Genomic DNA, 18738 nt, shown 5'->3' on the forward strand with positions numbered 1-18738 from the left:
CCAGCTTGTTGTACATGGGTAGAAAAATCCATTACCCAGTAGACCAGCTTGTTGTACATGGGTAGAAAAATCCATTACCCAGTAGACCAGCTTGTTGTACATGGGTAGAAAAATCCATTACCCAGTAGACCAGCTTGTTGAACATGGGTAGAAAAATCCATTACCCAGTAGACCAGCTTGTTGTACATGGGTAGAAAAATCCATTACCCAGTAGACCAGCTTGTTGAACATGGGTAGAAAAATCCATTACCCAGTAGACCAGCTTGTTGTACATGGGTAGAAAAATCCATTACCCAGTAGACCAGCTTGTTGTACATGGGTAGAAAAATCCATTACCCAGTAGACCAGAGCAGCTTAAAGTTGGCCACTAAAAGACTCAAAGTCAATGCCTAGCTCTGGAAAACCAGCTTTATATGGCTGTTGTTTTGAAAGGTATGTTTGCCATAATAAAAAATCAATACTATGGACTCGTACCAATTGATAGATAAAAAATGTATACTTTGTTATATCATTTTACCATGGTTTGCAAGAACTCCAATATAATCTTTGAAATAATTTAGAATAATTTAGTTACTGGAATTCCCTACATTTACATTGATTTTAAAAAAAATATTTTTTAAAACTCTTGACATCTCTAATTTTTGACAAAATGCTTGATTGTACAATTAGGCAAAACAGACCTTTTTTGTTTATTTGTAAATAAACCTGATTAGATTTTTAGGCCGTTAGTACAATGTTTCATTTATGTGGATTTTGTTTGCAACTTTCTGAACTTTGACTTTTTTGACAAAAACAGTATCATATTTATGTATAAACCACACGAGCTAGACAAATAAAAGGGACTTTATACATTTTTGTTTGCACTTGGAAAGCATAACAGATGAGATGCACATCCTATTTGGAACTACAGTTTTTCAAACTGAGCTGATATAATTTAACTTTTTGGAACTTTTTAGTTGGGTATTTTGATTCCATATTTGTTGATGAACAGTGCAGCCATTCAGTATGTTACATAAGACCCTTATCGGCATTCTGCCATTGCATTATGTCAAAAAATCATGGTTTATGGTTTATCTGTGAGTGATTTCAAGCAAATAGTATTTCCATATAGTATGTTCACAACAATGCCATTATCACTGAGAGGGGTCACTGTACAAAAGGTATATTGTACTGCCATTATCACTGTACTATTATGTGGCTACCATAAAGAATGGTTTAGAGAGGGATCACTGTACAAAAAGTATAATGTACTGCCATCATCACTGTACTCTTGTATGGCTATCATAAAGAATGGTTTAGAGAGGGATAACTGTACAAAAAGTATAATGTACTGCCATTATCACTGCTCTTATATGGCTACCATAAAGAATGGTTTAGAGAGGGATCACTGTACAAAAAGTATAATGTACTGCCATTATCACTCTAGCCTTATATGGCTACCATAAAGAATGATATAGTGCGGGATCACTGTACAAAAAAGTATAATGTACTGCCATTATCACTGTACTCTTGTATGGCTATCATAAAGAATGGTTTAGAGAAGGATCACTGTACAAAAAGTATGATGTACTGCCATTATCACTGTACTTTTGTATGGCTACCCTCAACAGTATTAAGGGACAATGGTACAAAGTATACCCCAGTATCAAGTGACCTTGCCATTGTCACTGTACACTTTGATGGCTATCCTGAACAGTGCTGTAGTGAGGCACCACTGTACAAAGTATAATGTACCCCAGTTTAAAGTGACTATTCACTTTTATGACTTTCACTGAACAGCATTAAAGTAAGGGACTGCATGTTTCTAGTTTCATGCTCACAAACATTAGGATTGGTAAGTTTAGATAATATTTGACTTTTTTCTCCTCATGATTATTACTGAAGAGTAGTGCTTAGAAGATAAACTAAGTATGTTGGACATGCTAGTGATGTACCCTATCCATTTGACTGTAGTTAGTGTAGTATTTCTTAGCCAAATATTATGGTATGTTTTTTCTTCTTGAACAGGAGAGCCACATATGGATGGAGAACCAGGAGATTTGAAATTTAAAATTAAGCAACAAAAGTAAGTCATAAAATGTTTTATTTTACACTTTGCAGAAATCCTCATATTTAGATAATGAGATAGAAGAGTACTAAAGTGAACACACTTTCTTTCTCACTGTTAATTAGTTATAATTGGTAGGCATACTGCTTAATAATTTAGCACGTGCCTTCAAAAAGTTTAGTTTTTTACAGCTCTAATTTTGACTGAGATGCAGTTCATTAATCAGTTTGGATTTCAACAGAATCAGAATCTTGTGACCAGCAACTGAGAACCATTCAACACATCCTGATGCAAAATCTAAAGTTTTTCAGTGAGAGCCATGTAGCTTCTGATTGGCTGAGGTTATTAGCACTATTGAAGCAATATTTCTGATACAGTTGGATCAGACTTGAAATATTGCCTAGTATCAGCAAGACCTTGGATGGAATTAAGGAAATGAGTGAGATCCAAGCATATTAATGAGGTAATTTTCCATGTGATTGGCTGAGTCTGTTACCACTCTGGAGGTCGTATTTCTGATTGACTGTTGATAAAACTTGGAATATATACTGAGATTATCAAGCTCTTGGACATTTTTGATAATGAGCTAGATCTGAGCTGAGCTTGTCTCAACCCATGAAGGATGAGATTTTTATCAGACTTGTCTCAACCCATGAAGGATGAGATTTTTATGAGACTTGTCTCAACCCATGAAGGATGAGATTTTTATGAGACTTGTCTCAACCCATGAAGGATGAGATTTTTATGAGACTTGTCTCAACCCATGAAGGATGAGCTTTTTATGAGACTTGTCTCAACCCATGAAGGATGAGATTTTTATCAGACACGTCCAAACCCATGAAGGATGAGATTTTTATGAGACTTGTCTCAACCCATGAAGGATGAGATTTTTATCAGACACGTCCAAACCCATGAAGGATGAGATTTTTATCAGACTTGTCTCAACCCATGAAGGATGAGATTTTTATCAGACTTGTCTCAACCCATGAAGGATGAGATTTTTATCAGACTTGTCTCAACCCATGAAGGAAGCCACATTTCTGATGAGATTTTTTATCAGACTTGTCTCAACCCATGAAGGAAGCCACATTTCTGATCAGTTTTTATAAGATTTGTCTCAACCCATGAAGGAAACTACATTTATGATGAGATTTTTTATCAGACTTGTCTCAACCCATGAAGGAAGCCACATTTCTGAGATTTTTATCAGATTTGTTTCAACCCATGAAGGAAATAACATTTTTGATGAGATTTTTTTTATTAGACTTGTAATGCAGGCTTTATTTCTTGAAGATTTTGGATCAGTTCAATAATGATGTGATGTGTCATCTGATTGGCTGAACTTGTTGCCACTCTAGAAGCCATATTTTTTTGGTGTCAGTATAATGTGACTGGGTGGAACATGATGCTACATGTTTGTGGCATAATGCTTCCGTACTAGACATCACTATAATCTGCCACGCAGCAGACATCATAGCGATCTGACTAAAATTGTTAGAGCTATGTTAAAAATCCAAATCACATACACCCCATACACTATATTCACCACTCCTAAGAATGATTTTGCCGAAGTACTTACTGGCAATGTATTGTTTTGCCTTGATTTTACAAATCTGGTTTATATATATGTCAATTCATTTTCCATACCATGATAAAGGAGTAATGCAGAATCCCATTTAGCTCCTCAACATGTATTTTAGTAATGTCTCTATTTTCAGTTAGCAGTTTTTCTTTTAGCCATGTTTTGATTATTTAAATTGTTTTTGGTGTTTTCTTGTTGTTTTCTTCTGGTATTTGGTCTTCAGCAAAATTTGAGAGAGAGAGAAAGAGAGATTTTACAAGGGAAATAACTCTTAAATGTCAGCTTTCATAAGGTCACAGAAAAAATTAACTTGCATTCAATATACATTAGCACCAATATGAATTTTGTTTTTGCATCCTGTATAAATATGCACTTGACTTAGATTCAGAAAATGTTGAATATGTAATTGTAGTAGCCAGTCACTTTGTATAAATGAAAGATCACGATTGGTTACACTATATTCATTTTATACTTATGCCTGATGAATGGAAAATTTTCATGAAATATGTTTTAGAGTTTTGTTTTAGTTCCTATATTTTCAAATGTGAAAATACAAGAATTTTCATTATACCATGCAATGCTTGAATGTGTGTGCAAATAGAAGTTATATTTTTGGTGCAAGCAAAAAAACCATGTTGTGAGTGTGAGCAGTAAACGGAAACTGTCTTAACCCTCGGGCATGAAATGTTTTTATTTGCTAGAGATATTTGTCACTGTTTGGTTCTTAATGAAGTTAGGTCCCTATTACTAGCTTGACAACAGCATGAAAAGTGTATTTGATGATGCAGTTGGACATACTCTTGTGGTCAGATGGGGTAAAATAGTTCACAAAATGTTGGACATGCTATTTGTTGCAGCAGATTAGTTCATCCCAAATCAACAGTTCTCTCAAGCTGCTGCTATTTATGATCAGTCAATAAATGCAATTGAAATTGATGTAAACGTTTGAAAATGGGGTGAGGTTGATGTACAGAAGAGTGAGTTTAATCTTTTTGGAAGCTTTCATTTAGGAGCAAGTTTGGTATATTTAACACAAACAAATTCTTTTCTTATGTTAAAACCAGATATTATATGTTGTTTGGTATGAAAACTCTTGTGGGCACCATGTGGTCTAAGGTGCACATCTTTACAGATCACTCACATCTCAACTCCGTTAACATGGGTTTAACTTTGGCTTTGCCAGTGTGGGTATATGTGAAAGCTTGCCCATAGCTTCCTCTGATTTGGTGGTTATTCCTGGGGTCTTTCCAGGTTCTTTCTCCATCAAGTCTTTCTAAAGTCTTCATTGGTGTCCCATCACATCACCTCTGCATCATAGACCATCTCATCATATCAGTCCCTAACCCTCCATCTCTGGTTGCTACTAAGGGAAATCTCCGTATGATAAATAGAACCCAACTAATGCAAGACATCAAGCAACCCTAACAACTTCATTAACTCCTACAACAATATAACATGACAAGTGCTTGCTTTCATTGCTTGACAAGCATGCCCCAGCAACCAGGTGTGATATATCAGTTCAGAATTGTTCTCCATGGTATAGTAGTGTTAGGGACCTGCTTCACACTCCTAAAAAAGAAATGCCGTTAGGCTGGGAGGATTTGGTTTTCCTCTAGCCTCACTGTTCATAAGCAGATCTATGAAATTACTAAGAAGAATGTTACATAGTTCATACAGTAAATCAGTTTGCTACAGTACTAAGATCACTAAAAGTCCTAGCTGCAAAGAGCTCTTTGAGATTACAAATAAGCTAATGTCAAGGAATAAAGTTGCACTACTTCCAGTGACCTTCTTTGTGGTCAACCTTCTGGACCTGTTTGTAAATTTCTTCTGTGACAAAGCTTGATTTATTAGATATAAGCTTGACAACACAGTTTCAATTGACTCGTCATCACCATACATTTGTGATACAGAATATACATAGCAACCTTTAACACATTAACCCCTGGAGGTTTTTGTCATTTTCGCCAGAAATTTGAGTAGGGAACACATTTTGAAAGCTATTTCTGAATACATCCTAAAACACCAACTTCTGGTGATTTTCAAATAATCTAATGCCTAGTTGTGTTAGAAACATCGTTTTTCATTGGTTATTTGGCTCGCGCATGAGCAGAAGGGTAAAAGTTCGAGTTCTTTTTGTTTTTCTTTGTTTTTTTTGTGCATAATGGACCCATTATTTTCATATCAAGACCACTCTTTATTCCAAATGCCCATCTTATCTTACTTTTTGCAAAGGTTCATCTGTCTGTCTGCAGTTCATACTGGTCTGCCTTAGATCTGAGACTAAAAAGTCTAAAATCCAGAGACAAAATCAGTTTCCTACCACGGGCAAATTGGGGGTGGGGAATTGGGTTAAAAAAATGAGGTTTTTCCCTCTGTATTTTGTAGTGCAACTAGAACTTCCAGATTATTTGGTATCATTGTAGAGCTACATCTATCTGCCTTTCTATAATACCACCCACTTTCATGTATCATACATGACTTTGACACTACAGAGCTCAGCAGTAGGCTACTACCTCCTGCCATGTAAACTCGTCAGCAGGGGTTAATGTGTTAACAGCATTTGAACCAGTTTCAATGGATTTAGTGATGAAGAGTGTCTGAAAGTCATGTGAATTCAATCATTGCTACTTGAGTGCTTAGATTCAATGTTGCCTTCATATACCAATGTTATCAATACTATTAACTCATCTAGGGAATTTATCATTTTTCAAAACTGCCATTGTTAAGCCTCTGTTGAAGCAACTAAGGTTTGACTCAAATGATTTAGAACTACTAACCTGTTTCAGAAATCTTGGAAATGTTGTTCTATCCCAGCTTTTATCTCATCTGAATTCAAGTAGTCTTTTTAGCAATGCACAGCCTGCATATTGATCTCACCATAGTTAAAGATGCCAACGGGTACCCAGGTACTTGGGGTACCTGCCCCTTGATAATAACCTGGGTGATAAAATAAACAACTGGGTACCTGTTAAAAACAAGTATTCCAAGTCCAGATCGAGACAGAATAATAATTACAGTTCAAGGGTCATGTCGTGTGCGTGTTTATTCATTATCACAGGGACTCGTATGGTTGCCTACAATTTACTTGTCATACATGTACTATATTTGCAATTTTATTTTGGTTCATGCCACTAGAACACTTATGTGTTCATTAGTACTTTCAAGACTGGAATATTGTAATTCACTGCTGTCTGGTTCATCTCAGTATCTACTACAGAAACTTCAAAAAGTTTAAAACATTGGTACTCGGAACATTTATAGTGTACGAAGAACTGATCACGCCTACTCCCTGAACTGTACCCTTCACTGGCTACCCATTTGATCCAAAATCAAACACAAAATCTGTTCACTGTGCTACATTTTGTTGACTGGCTCCAGTCTAGTATACATATCTAACCTCACCCATGTGTACACCCATCTAGAAACTTGTGCCCCTGGTCTGACACTCACATTGTTAAAAGAATGTCATGCAGACAGCTATGTGGAATGAATCACCCATCAGTCTTGGGTTCAAGAGTACTCTTAAAACTCATCTATATCAACAATAAGAACAGACTTGAAGTCTTAATAATGTTTACTTCCTTAATTATTGTCGGCATGATTTTTTTTTGTAATTTCATTGTGATTGTTTCTGTACTCTTGTTGTATATATTTTTATGTGTTATTAAATATTGTAAATATTAGGCACTGTACTACTTCCATGATATTATTATTATCATTATTATCATTATTGTAAAATATACTTGCCATCATGTATAGCGAGTGTATCATATGCTGAAAAATGGCATTAAATCCACAATACAATACAAAAACCATATATTGAAATATATTTTTACTACACATTTTATATGATATTAATGTAGGAAAAGAATATCTTTATAACATAGTTCCTGTTTTAAAGCAGTTATGAAGATGGAGATCATTTAAAATATAGTAGTATCTTTATGTTTTCTAGTGTATTTCATGATAAAGGTTGTTTCAATTTACAGCAGAATGCATCATGGCTTCCGTAAGCAGCATTATAATGAGGGAGTACTGTATATAGCATAGCAGTTCAGCCAATATAATCCTGATTTATTTTCTTTCCTTTCAGACATTCCAGATTTGAAAGGAGAGGGGATGACCTTTATACAAATGTAACCATAAGCTTGGTGGATGCATTAGCGGGATTTGAGATGACAATTGCACATTTAGATGGGCACAAGGTGAGAGAATTTCTGTATCATTCTTTAATGTTTGTTTGTGTGCTTGGTCAGTTTATTTGTGTATATGATATGATATTATGGCATATCTATAATGTATTTATTTTGTGTTTATCAGCCTGCCATCTATTTTGTAACAGGGAATATATTAACACCAAGTTATCTCACATGACTTGTCTACTCAGCATCAATACAATTTCCTTTTAGTATAAACCCTTTGCAGAGACTTGTCTGCAGTCTTGAAAACTCTGATGACATAAATACTTGCCCACAGCCTTGAAACTCAGCATAAAGACCTGTCTTCAGCCTTGAAATCTCAAATGGCATAAATACTTGCTTGCAATCTTGAAAATTCTGCAGAAAAAGACCTGCCTGCAGCCTTGAAAACTTGAATGGCATAAAGACTTGCTTGTAGCCTTGAACACTTGAATGGCATAAAGACTTGCTTGTAGCCTTGAACACTTGAATGGCATAAAGACTTTCCTGCAGCCTTGAAAACTCTTATAGCATAAAAACTTGCATGTAGCCTTGAAAAAAAAATCTTGACAGAATAAAAACTTGCCAGCACTCATACATCATAAAGATTTGCCTGCAGCCTTGAAATCTCTTACAGCCTAAAGACTTGCCTGCGATCTTGAAAACTCGAACAGCATAAAGACATGCCTGCAGCCTTGAAAACTCAAACAGCATAATGACTTGCCTTCAGCTTTGAAAACTCTAACACAATAAAGTCTTGCCTGCAGCCTTGAAAACTATAACAGAATAAAGACTTGCCTGCACTCTTGCAGCATGAAGACTTGCCTACAGCCTTGAAAACTCTTACAGCATAATTACTTGCATGCACCCTTACAGCATAAAGATTTGCCTGCAAACTTGAAAACTCTTAACAGCATACAAACTTGCCCACAACCTTGAAAACTCTTACAGCATACAGACCTGCATGCAAACTTGAAGACTCTAGCATAAAAACCTGCTCACAATCTTAAAAACTTGGACAATATTAAGACTTGCCCAGAAACCTTGAAAACTCTCAAAACATAGAGTACCTTGAAAACTCTCACAACATAGAGTACCTTGAAAACTCTCACAACATAGAGTACCTTGAAAACTCTCACAATATAGAGTACAAACAGGATTTTTATTACCACAGTACTTCCTGATTATCACTGAAACTACATATTGGTCATTTTCATTTTCATTATTAAGTCCTCCTGATACTCCCCTTTTAATGAGCATAAGCCCTCCATTATATGATTACTTTCTTCATGTGTGTTTCATTTTTATTGTTAAATACATTTTATGAAGTTAAAAAGAGTACTGTCACTGACACAGAAGTTCTCTGTAAAATCATGTTTATAATAAAAAGAGTACTGTCACTGACACAGAAGTTGTCTGTAAAATCATGTTTACAAGTATAGAAAGGAATGCTACTGATGTCTCATTTGTCTTTAAAATCATGTTTGCAATAAAAGATTACTGTCACTGACACAGAAGTCTGTAAAATCATGTTTACAATAAAAAGAGTACTGTCACTGACTCAGAAGTTGTCTGTAAAATCATGTTTGTAAGTATAGAAAGGAATGCTACTGATATCTCCTTTGTCTGTAAAATGGATCTGATAAACTTTAAAAGAGTGCTGTTGACATCTCATTTGATTGTAAAATAGATTTTACAAACTTTAAAAGAATGCTACAGAGGTCTCATTTGTCTGTAAAATGGATCTGATAAACTTGAATACTGTTGGTGTCTGAGTTGTCTGTAATATTGATTTTACGATTATAAAAGAGTGCTGTAAATTTTTCTCGGAACAGCAAACCACAGTATACTACTGCTACTGTTACTACTACTACTACTACTTTTATTACTACTGCTGCTATTACAACAATTCATTTGACCTTTTGATCAAGAATAATCAAAGGTCATAAGTTCATGATCTAAGATGGCAGGTTGAGCTACTGTTCCCTGAGAAATTCATGTGTAGATGAATGTTTTGTATGCTTCAGAGAATTTTGTGATGTGCAGTTACTTATCCACTATTTACAGGTGCAAGTAGTACGAGACAAAATCACTTGGCCAGGAGCAAAAATGAGGAAGCCTAATGAGGGAATGCCAAATTATGACAACAATAATGTACGAGGCAGCCTATATATAACCTTTGATATTGACTTTCCTAAAGGAGTTTTATCTGATCAGGAAAAGCAAGGTTAGTATCTTGGGTGTCAATAATGACTTCCATCAAGGAATGTTACCAGATTAGGAACAGCGAATTTTGTATCATAGGTGTTATTAATGACTTCCTGCAAAGAACATTATTTGTTGAGGAAAAGCAAGGTTTGTATTATTGGTGTCAGTGATACCTTCCCTTAAGGAAAATTATCTCATGAAGAACAATAAGGTCTCTTTCATGGATGTCACTAAGGACTTCCCACAAGGAACATTAGTTATTTGATGAGGAAAAATAAGGTTTGAATCATGGGTGTCAGTAAGGACTTCCCTCAAGGAACATTATTTGATGAGGGAAAATAAGATTTGTATCATGTGTGTCAATAAGGACTTACCCTGAAGGAATATTATTTGATAAGAAAAAATAAGGTTTGTTTCATGGGTGTCAATAAGGACTTCCATAAATGAACATTAATTACTTGTTGAGGAAGAACAAGGTTTGTATCATGGGTGTCAATAAGGACTTCCCTCAAGGAATATTATTTGGTGAAGAAAAAGAGCCATTAATGGTTTTAGTAGGAAGTTTGAAATAAAAGACTTTTATCTCCCCACATTTAATATCGAATTTGTTTTCATGGATATATGCCATTATTGATATGCAGGGCATATTAGTGAGTTTTAAATAAAAGTCTTTTATCTACACATGCCTATTTTCTTATATGGTATGGCTTTTGTTTTCCCAGCTTATCTGTCATTGCTAATATCAGAGATACAATATCTCGTTAGATTTGTGTCAGGTTGTACCAGTATCATTTGATTGAGGATCTCTACAGTAATGTCAGGTTGTACCAGTATTATGCAGTTGAGGATCCATACAGTAATGTCAGGTTTTACCAGAATTATGCAATTGAGGATCCACACAGTAATGTCAGGTTGTACCAGTATTATGCAATTGAAGATCCACACAGTAATGTCAGGTTGTACCAGTATTATGCAATTGAGGATCCATACAGTAATGTCAGGTTGTACCAGTATCACACAATTGAAGATCCACACAGTAATGTCAGGTTGTACCAGTATTATGCAATTGAGGATCCACACAGTAATGTCAGGTTGTACCAGTATTATGCAGTTGAAGATCCACACAGTAATGTCAGGTTGTACCAGTATTATGCAATTGAGGATCCATACAGTAATGTCAGGTTGTACCAGTATCACACAATTGAGGATCCACACAGTAATGTCAGGTTGTGCCAGTATTATGTGATTGAGGATCCATACAGTAATGTCAGGTTTTACCAGTATTATGCAATTGAGGATCCACACAGTAATGTCAGGTTGTACCAGTATTATGCAGTTGAAGATCCACACAGTAATGTCAGGTTGTACCAGTATTATGCAATTGAGGATCCATACAGTAATGTCAGGTTATATCAATATCATTAGATCAAGGAACTATACATTAATGTGAGGTTGTGTCAGTATCATGGGATTGAGGATTAATACAGTAATGTGAGGTTCTTCCAGTATCATGAGATTGAGGATCTGTACAGTATTGTGAGGTTGTGCAGTAATGTGAAGTTACACAGTAATGTGAGGTTGTATCAGTATTGTGAGATTGAGGAACTATCATATTGAGGTATTGTACATTTGTATTAGATTGTACCAGTATCATTAGATTGAAGTACTATACAATAATTTCAGGTTGTACTAGTATCATTAGATTGAAGTACTGAATAGTAAGGTGTATTGCTATGATCTGATAATTCAAATCTCTTGTAATTCCCTGTAAATTTGGCTGAAGTCAGCTTGATTCTTGCACATTTTATGTGGCAGTGGCAGTAGCTTGGTCGTCAACATTGTTAATATTTCATGTTATCCCTTTGTTTTAGCACAGGGATAATGTCACATTCATCTGTTTTCATCTTTTGCTTGGCCATCTTGTTGCCTGTCTCTGTAACTGCATTGTTTTACACCTTCTTGGTGGTATAATTAACCAAATTTTGTACATAAAGTACCTTTGTAGTGACCATGGTGGGGGTTCAAAGGTCAAATATACAATTTCAGTTCCACTGACATTTTTTGATATATTTTACCAAATGTTGTTTGTGAGTCCATAGGAGGAGGACACAATATGTTTTAACAGATTTGTGGTTATTACCTTTGAATCACAGTCATGAATGGGTGGGGTAAGGGTCATAGGGCATGTATGGATTTGCCTTAGAAGCAAAGTTTTGTTTTTGAAGTTACAGTAAGTCCTACACAAGATAGATACAGCATAGAATGATCTGTAAGCATAGAGTCCTTCAGAAGCCTGGTTGTCATTGTCATTGTAGTGGCTGTCATTGAAGTGGCAGGCTGTCATTGTAGTGGTTGGTTGCCGTTGTAGTGGCTGGTTGTCATTGTAGTGGCTGGTTGTCATTGTAGTGGCTTGTTGCCATTGTAGTGGCTGATTGTCTTTGTAGTTGTTGTCATTGAAGTGGCAGGCTGTCATTGTAGTGGTTGGTTGTCACTGTAGTACCTACTTATCACTGTTTTTTGGTACTAGATCACTAATTGATTTCCAGGTTATCACTTAAGTCCATCACCAATAGCAGGATGTTTTTAATTTAGTCCAATAAAAGTAGGATAGTTTGAATTGTTTGCCTGGTTATCCCTGTTAGTACAGTAGTCCACTTGAAGTAGGATATTTTGAATTGTTTGCTTGGTTATCCCAGTAATGGCAGTAGTCTGCTAGAATTGAGATGTTTTGAATTGTTTGCTTGGTTATCCCAGTAAAGGCAGTAGTCTGCTAGAATTGAGATGTTTTGAATTGTTTGCCTGGTTATCACTGTAATGGCAATAGTTCACTAGAAGTAGGATGTTTTAAATGGTTTGCTTGGTTATCCCAGTAATGGCAGTAGTCTGCTAGAAGTACGATGTTTTGAATATTTTACCTGGTTATCACTGTAATGGTGGTAGTCTACTAAAAGAAGGATGCTTTTAATTGTTTGCTTGGCAGTAGTCCACTAGATGTGAGATGTTTTTAATATTTTGCCTGGTTATCACTGTAATGGCAGTAGTCCAATAGAAGTTGCTTATTTTTAATTGTTTGTCTGCTTATCCCAGTAATGGCAGTAGTCTGCCAGAAGTAAGATATTTTGAATTGTTTGTCTGCTTATCCCTGTAATGGCAGTAGTCTGCCAGAAGTAGGATATTTTGAATTGTTTGTGTGCTTATCCCAGTAATGGCAGTAGTACAATAGAAGTTGGATATTTTGCATCATTGGTCTGGTTATCACTGTAATGGCAGTAGTCTGCCAGAAGTAGGATTCTTTTGTTTGTCAGGTTATTGTTGAGGTGTGTATTTGATTGATACTACTGTTTGAAAATCTACATGTGTGATAGTATGAATTTGTTTATTTTCCATACTTGCAGCATGTCCTATCAGTCCACACTTGCAACATGTCCTATCAGTCCACACTTGCAACATGTCCTAACAGTCCACACTTGCAACATGTCCTAACAGTCCACACTTGCAACATGTCCTATCAGTCCATACTTGCAACATGTCCTAACAGTCCACACTTGCAACATGTCCTATCAGTCCACACTTGCAATATGTCCTATCAGTCCAGCATTTTTAAACATCATGCCGAAGCAAATGAGTTTAGTACAATTATTACATGCAAGACATTTTAAAATGAAATTTTAGATATTGATCAAATAAAGAACACCTATAATAAATATCTTGTGAACTTCCAAATTACTTTGTTATAAAAACTTCATATTAGGTTTCACTGGGTGCATATATTTACTTCAAGCTGACTTAAATTCCTTATGTTTGTAATAGCCATTTTTTACTCTATTATATAGAACAGTTTAATTTTTAATTTAACATCTTAGAGAATAATAGTTTAAATTTAAATTTTATGCAGTATTTTGAACAAAATGTCATTTTCTCTTCTTGTGCACAGAATATTTATTCCTCGAAACACCATCTCTAATAAATGCTTCGTTCTTTTTCATTTCAGCTTTAAAGGAAATCTTCAAGCAGGAATCCAAACAGAGAGCATATAATGGTTTACAAGGCTACTGATATAGAATGAATAATAGTGCAATAATAGAATGATTCTTTTAACTTAATATTATCCTGTGGATTTGTTTATTTTGAGTGTCTCAAAGGTCATGCTGTAGAGCTAAATTAATAATTGGATATGGCAGTTTGTTGGGGGTTTGGTTAGAACCAGCCATGAAAACCACATAAATTGATGCCCACATGAAAGTCACAGAAATTAGAACACATTTAAAAACCAAAAACCGGTACCAAGAGGAAAACAACAAAATTGGCACATAAAAGCTTGTATGATCAGTACATGTTTTACATACCCTAATGAACATTGTACCATCTGTGCATGCTTATAAGTAAGAGACCAGCTGCATAGTACACAGACCATGATCTGCCTTCATATAAAATGTAACAGATCTGGGTCTTTGCAGTTTGTTAGGAGTAATCAGTAGAACACGACATGTATCCTGATATTACAGTGCATTATGTAACAGCAGATCAGTCTTATGTTGTTTGCAGCTGGACTTGTAAGCAAGTATATATGGTATATGATTTACACATCTTATTAAATGCTGTACTGAAGAGCCATAAAAAACAGTTAAATCTCTTTTAGTTACTGGTAAAGCTATAGAGAACAAAGATCGAACAAGTCAACAATACTTTGTATTGTTTTTTTTGTAAGCACGTCAAAGGAACCGTTATCTTCAACAATAATAACAGATTTTAATATTCCAGTCCGTATTACCATCTGTTCTCACTGCAAATAGCATAGACCCAGATCCACCATTGAGTACTGTGTGGGTAGATCAGGGTTTGTATATTTTGTTCTGCAAATTACTTGCAAGAAGCTGCATAGACTCATATCTGATGGTGAATTATATGGTGGCAGATCTGGGTCTGTGCTGTGTGCGGTTTACAATTAGACTTGATTTAAAAGTGAGCATATATGGTTATTTGATCTGTGACAGATGCATGCCACCTGTTTTGCAATGAATTCCATTTATTATAATTTTGGGCAATCTTTTGTTAGCCTTGTATGGTTGGGTAAAGCAGTAACATTGAATGAATGGTAACATTATCCAGAAAGAAGGGAGCAGGTTTTCATTTTCATTTCTTTATCTTACGTGATTGGGCTTGTTCTGGCTGGTGTGATGTCATATGCTTTTGTGACATCAGCAGTACTTTAATGTTGGAAGTTCATGTGCTGCTGTGTAATATAACAGTATTGTATCATGTTTTAATCCATCAATACCATCACCAGTGTCAAACTGGATTATTAATGTAAATCCTATTTTTATTGTTAAAGTGTTGTAGATACATGTAGTACTGCACATATATTTCAACAGTTATACATTGCTCTATGATGCATCCTATAACATTTATATAGTGCTCCATGATGTGTCCTATAACATTTATACAATGCTCCATGATGTGTCCTATAGCATTTATACAATGCTCCATGATGTGTCCGATAACATTTATACAGTGCTCCATGATGTGTCCTATAGCATTTATACAATGCTCCATGATGTGTCCTATAAGTTATATAATGCTCCATGATGTGTCCTATAACATTTATACAATGCTCCATGATGTGTCCTATAAGTTACATAATGCTCCATGATGTGTTGTATAGCTGTTTTATAAAGCTTGATGGTGTGTTCTATAATCTTTAGTGACATTTTGAAAATCAATTTCACTGTGGTCACATGGAGAAGCAGATACAAATATCAGGTTCACTAATTTGACAATGGCAGTTTCTGTGTTTCTGACATATGTGCACTGATCTTTTTTTGTTCATTTTATTTTTCATGGATTTTTTGATAATATCCATTTAAAGTTACCTGATGTACAGTTTTCCTTGTTATACATGATGAGTGATTTTTCTTCATCTCCACAAATTTTAAGCACAAGGATACAACAGTACAGTGTAGATGTCTCCCTATCAGGCCATTAGAATCTTAGTAAAAGGGGACTTGGTGGCTGCCATATGTTGCCTGTGTTCCTCTTGTGTATATTGGACAAAAGATGTTGATTTGCCGATGATATACTTGGTTATATTATCCTTGTGGTGCTCTGCACATGGTTCATATAAAATATGAGGATAGTTTTTTTCATGTTAACATAATGCAAAACATCTACATTGTCTTTGTAAGTGGTTGAAAGTTAGTTTAGTACATGTACATGTACCTTGAAATAAGTGTCATTCATATTTTTTCATTCTATCAGTTTGATAAATTGATTCTATGTAATTCCAACAGTTAAAATGAGTGTTGCATCATATGGCTTTCTTAATACTTAATCATTTACTTATAAGATTCACTGAATACACCCAAGATAAAAATGTCCTCCGTCCTTAAAGACGTGTGGCATAACATAAGTTTATAATATTTATGTGTGAGTTAAAGCATGATATGGCATAACATTCATTTATATTAGAAGTGTTCATTTAGATCAGAACAAACTGTCATTCTTCACATGAAATGATTTAAATATTTTGTAGTGGCATTAGATGGTTATGAACTGGTTCTCTTTGGTTTGTAGAGTGAGTCTTTTGTGAACAGGTGTACTACATTTGTGCAATACAACAAAAACAAGTTAACATTTGGGCCAGGTAGTATAAATTATTTTGGCATAAAGTTCAACCCCATGAGCAAAACGCCAATAATCCTAAATCTATGTAATCAACATTTATGATAAATGTAGAAGAACAGAGGTAAGACAGTTCCATATTTATTCAGTTATTTTTATATAGCTCAGAGTAAAATATTCATCTCAAACCCAGTTCAGAGTTTAATATATTAAGGTAGTAAAATTTTGGTATTTTGTTAGAGTACATGAAATAAGATTTGTGGAGAGAGAGAGAAAGAGGCATATAACTGAAGTTATTTTATTGTATTCAATTTGATTTTGTTTCTTACATTGTTTTTTTTTCTTTCTAATATGCTTTGATAGCATATACATCAAGAAAAGCATTTCATACTTTCATCAGTTCAACAGTGTTGGTGTTTAAACTGACTATTCACATCTTGATTATCTTTTACAACCAGTTTCAGGAATTTTTAATTTTGTTGAACATCCTTGCAATTGACCATTTGTAATAACCATTGCTTCAATGGTTACATATGGCCATTGATGATGGACCCATACTAATTAGCAGAAAAATTATGGGCCGTACCAGACGCACAAAGGGCTTTTGTTTATCAGGCTGCTTATGGATTTGTTAGAGTGAAAATTAAAGTACTGACATGGAACTCGTATTGGTTAATTAAACTGATTGTGGAGTTTTAGGGAGAATGAAAAGCAGAGCAATAAAATATTAAAGGCAGTTTTAGAACAAAGAGATTACAGGAAGTAAAATTTATAATGTGCACTGACTCTTGTAGCCAACTGAATTTAGTGCACTGCTCTGATTAATTTTGTAATGCATATAATGAAAGGTAACACATTCTGGATATTTGTTCTATTGATGTATTTAATGTATTCAAGTTTGATGTGAGACAGTGTATATAAGCATTATTTGGATCATATGTTTGTGTCTGTATTGGAACTTGTGAGATATAGTGAATGGAACCTTACAACCATCAGTCTTCACCCTTACATATTAAATTATATTTGTTATTCACGACTTTGTTCTTTTTTGTCTCTTCTTGTTGTACTAGCTTTTAAGCTGAGTCCAAGTGCAAACAGCATTGACCCTGATTATGCACTGGTAGATTTGGGTCATTGTTGTTTGTTCTAGTGATTACTCCTACCATACTGCAAAGACCCAGATCTGCCAGAGCATTATGTGATGGCAGATTATAAGCTTCTATAGTTTGCAGCTGGTGTTGACTTATAAGCAAGTATGTCTGGTATAAATTTCATAAATGATTATTTCTCAACTCTTCTCCAATGAACATGTTAATCTTTTTGCATTTGTCATGTCTGAAAAGTTTAAAAATGTGCATTTTGGTCCTGCTATCTCATAAAGATGAAATACCTATTTGATGGAATATACATGAGGTGATGTATATTTTTGATATACAAAGTCCCAACTCTCATGTATATAGTAATAGAGACAGCATTGCTTCATGGTAAATAATAACAACAGTTCTTCACTATTACTAACTTATAACAAAAGACTTTAAAATCTTGATATTTAAGAAGAGAATAGTATGTTGTAATTTTCAAGATTTTAATGTCATAGCTTTGTATCATGCATGAGAGAGTCCAACTGCTGTAGACAAATGTCATAGCTTTGTATCATGCATGAGAGGGTCCAACAAGATTTTAATGTCATAGCTTTGTATCATGCATGAGAGGGTCCAACAAGATTTTAATGTCATAGCTTTGTATCATGCATGAGAGAATCCAACAAGATTTTAATGTCATAGCTTTGTATCATGCATGAGAGGGTCGATCTGCTGTAGACAAATGTCATAGCTTTGTATCATGCATGAGAGGGTCCAACAAGATTTTATTGTCATAGCTTTGTATCATGCATGAGAGAGTCCAACTGCTGTAGACAAATGTCATAGCTTTGTATCATGCATGAGAGTCCAACAAGATTTTAATGTCATAGCTTTGTATCATGCATGCGAGGGTCCAACAAGATTTTGATGTCATAGCTTTGTATCATGCATGAGAGGGTCCAACAAGATTTTAGTGTCATAGCTTTGTATCATGCATGAGAGGGTCCAACAAGATTTTAA

The 18738-nt window shown here is 35.0% G+C and overlaps 1 protein-coding gene across 1 annotated transcript in view; it reads left to right on the plus strand.

The window, feature by feature from the left end:
• Positions 1-17665, plus strand: part of LOC149790613 (dnaJ homolog subfamily B member 11-like) — a 47557-nt gene extending 29892 nt beyond the window's left edge. The window contains exons 7-10 of the mRNA XM_089972725.1: positions 2008-2065; positions 7726-7837; positions 9878-10037; positions 14010-17665. Of these exons, the coding sequence (XP_089828851.1) occupies positions 2008-2065; positions 7726-7837; positions 9878-10037; positions 14010-14074 (395 nt within the window). The 3' untranslated portion in view covers positions 14075-17665. The remainder of the gene's footprint in view (positions 1-2007; positions 2066-7725; positions 7838-9877; positions 10038-14009) is intronic.
• Positions 17666-18738: the final 1073 nt, after the last annotated feature.

This window comes from Sinohyriopsis cumingii, chromosome 10 (genome assembly GCF_028554795.1).
Source record: "Sinohyriopsis cumingii isolate HCF-2022 chromosome 10, ASM2855479v2, whole genome shotgun sequence".
NCBI lineage: Eukaryota > Metazoa > Mollusca > Bivalvia > Unionida > Unionidae > Sinohyriopsis > Sinohyriopsis cumingii.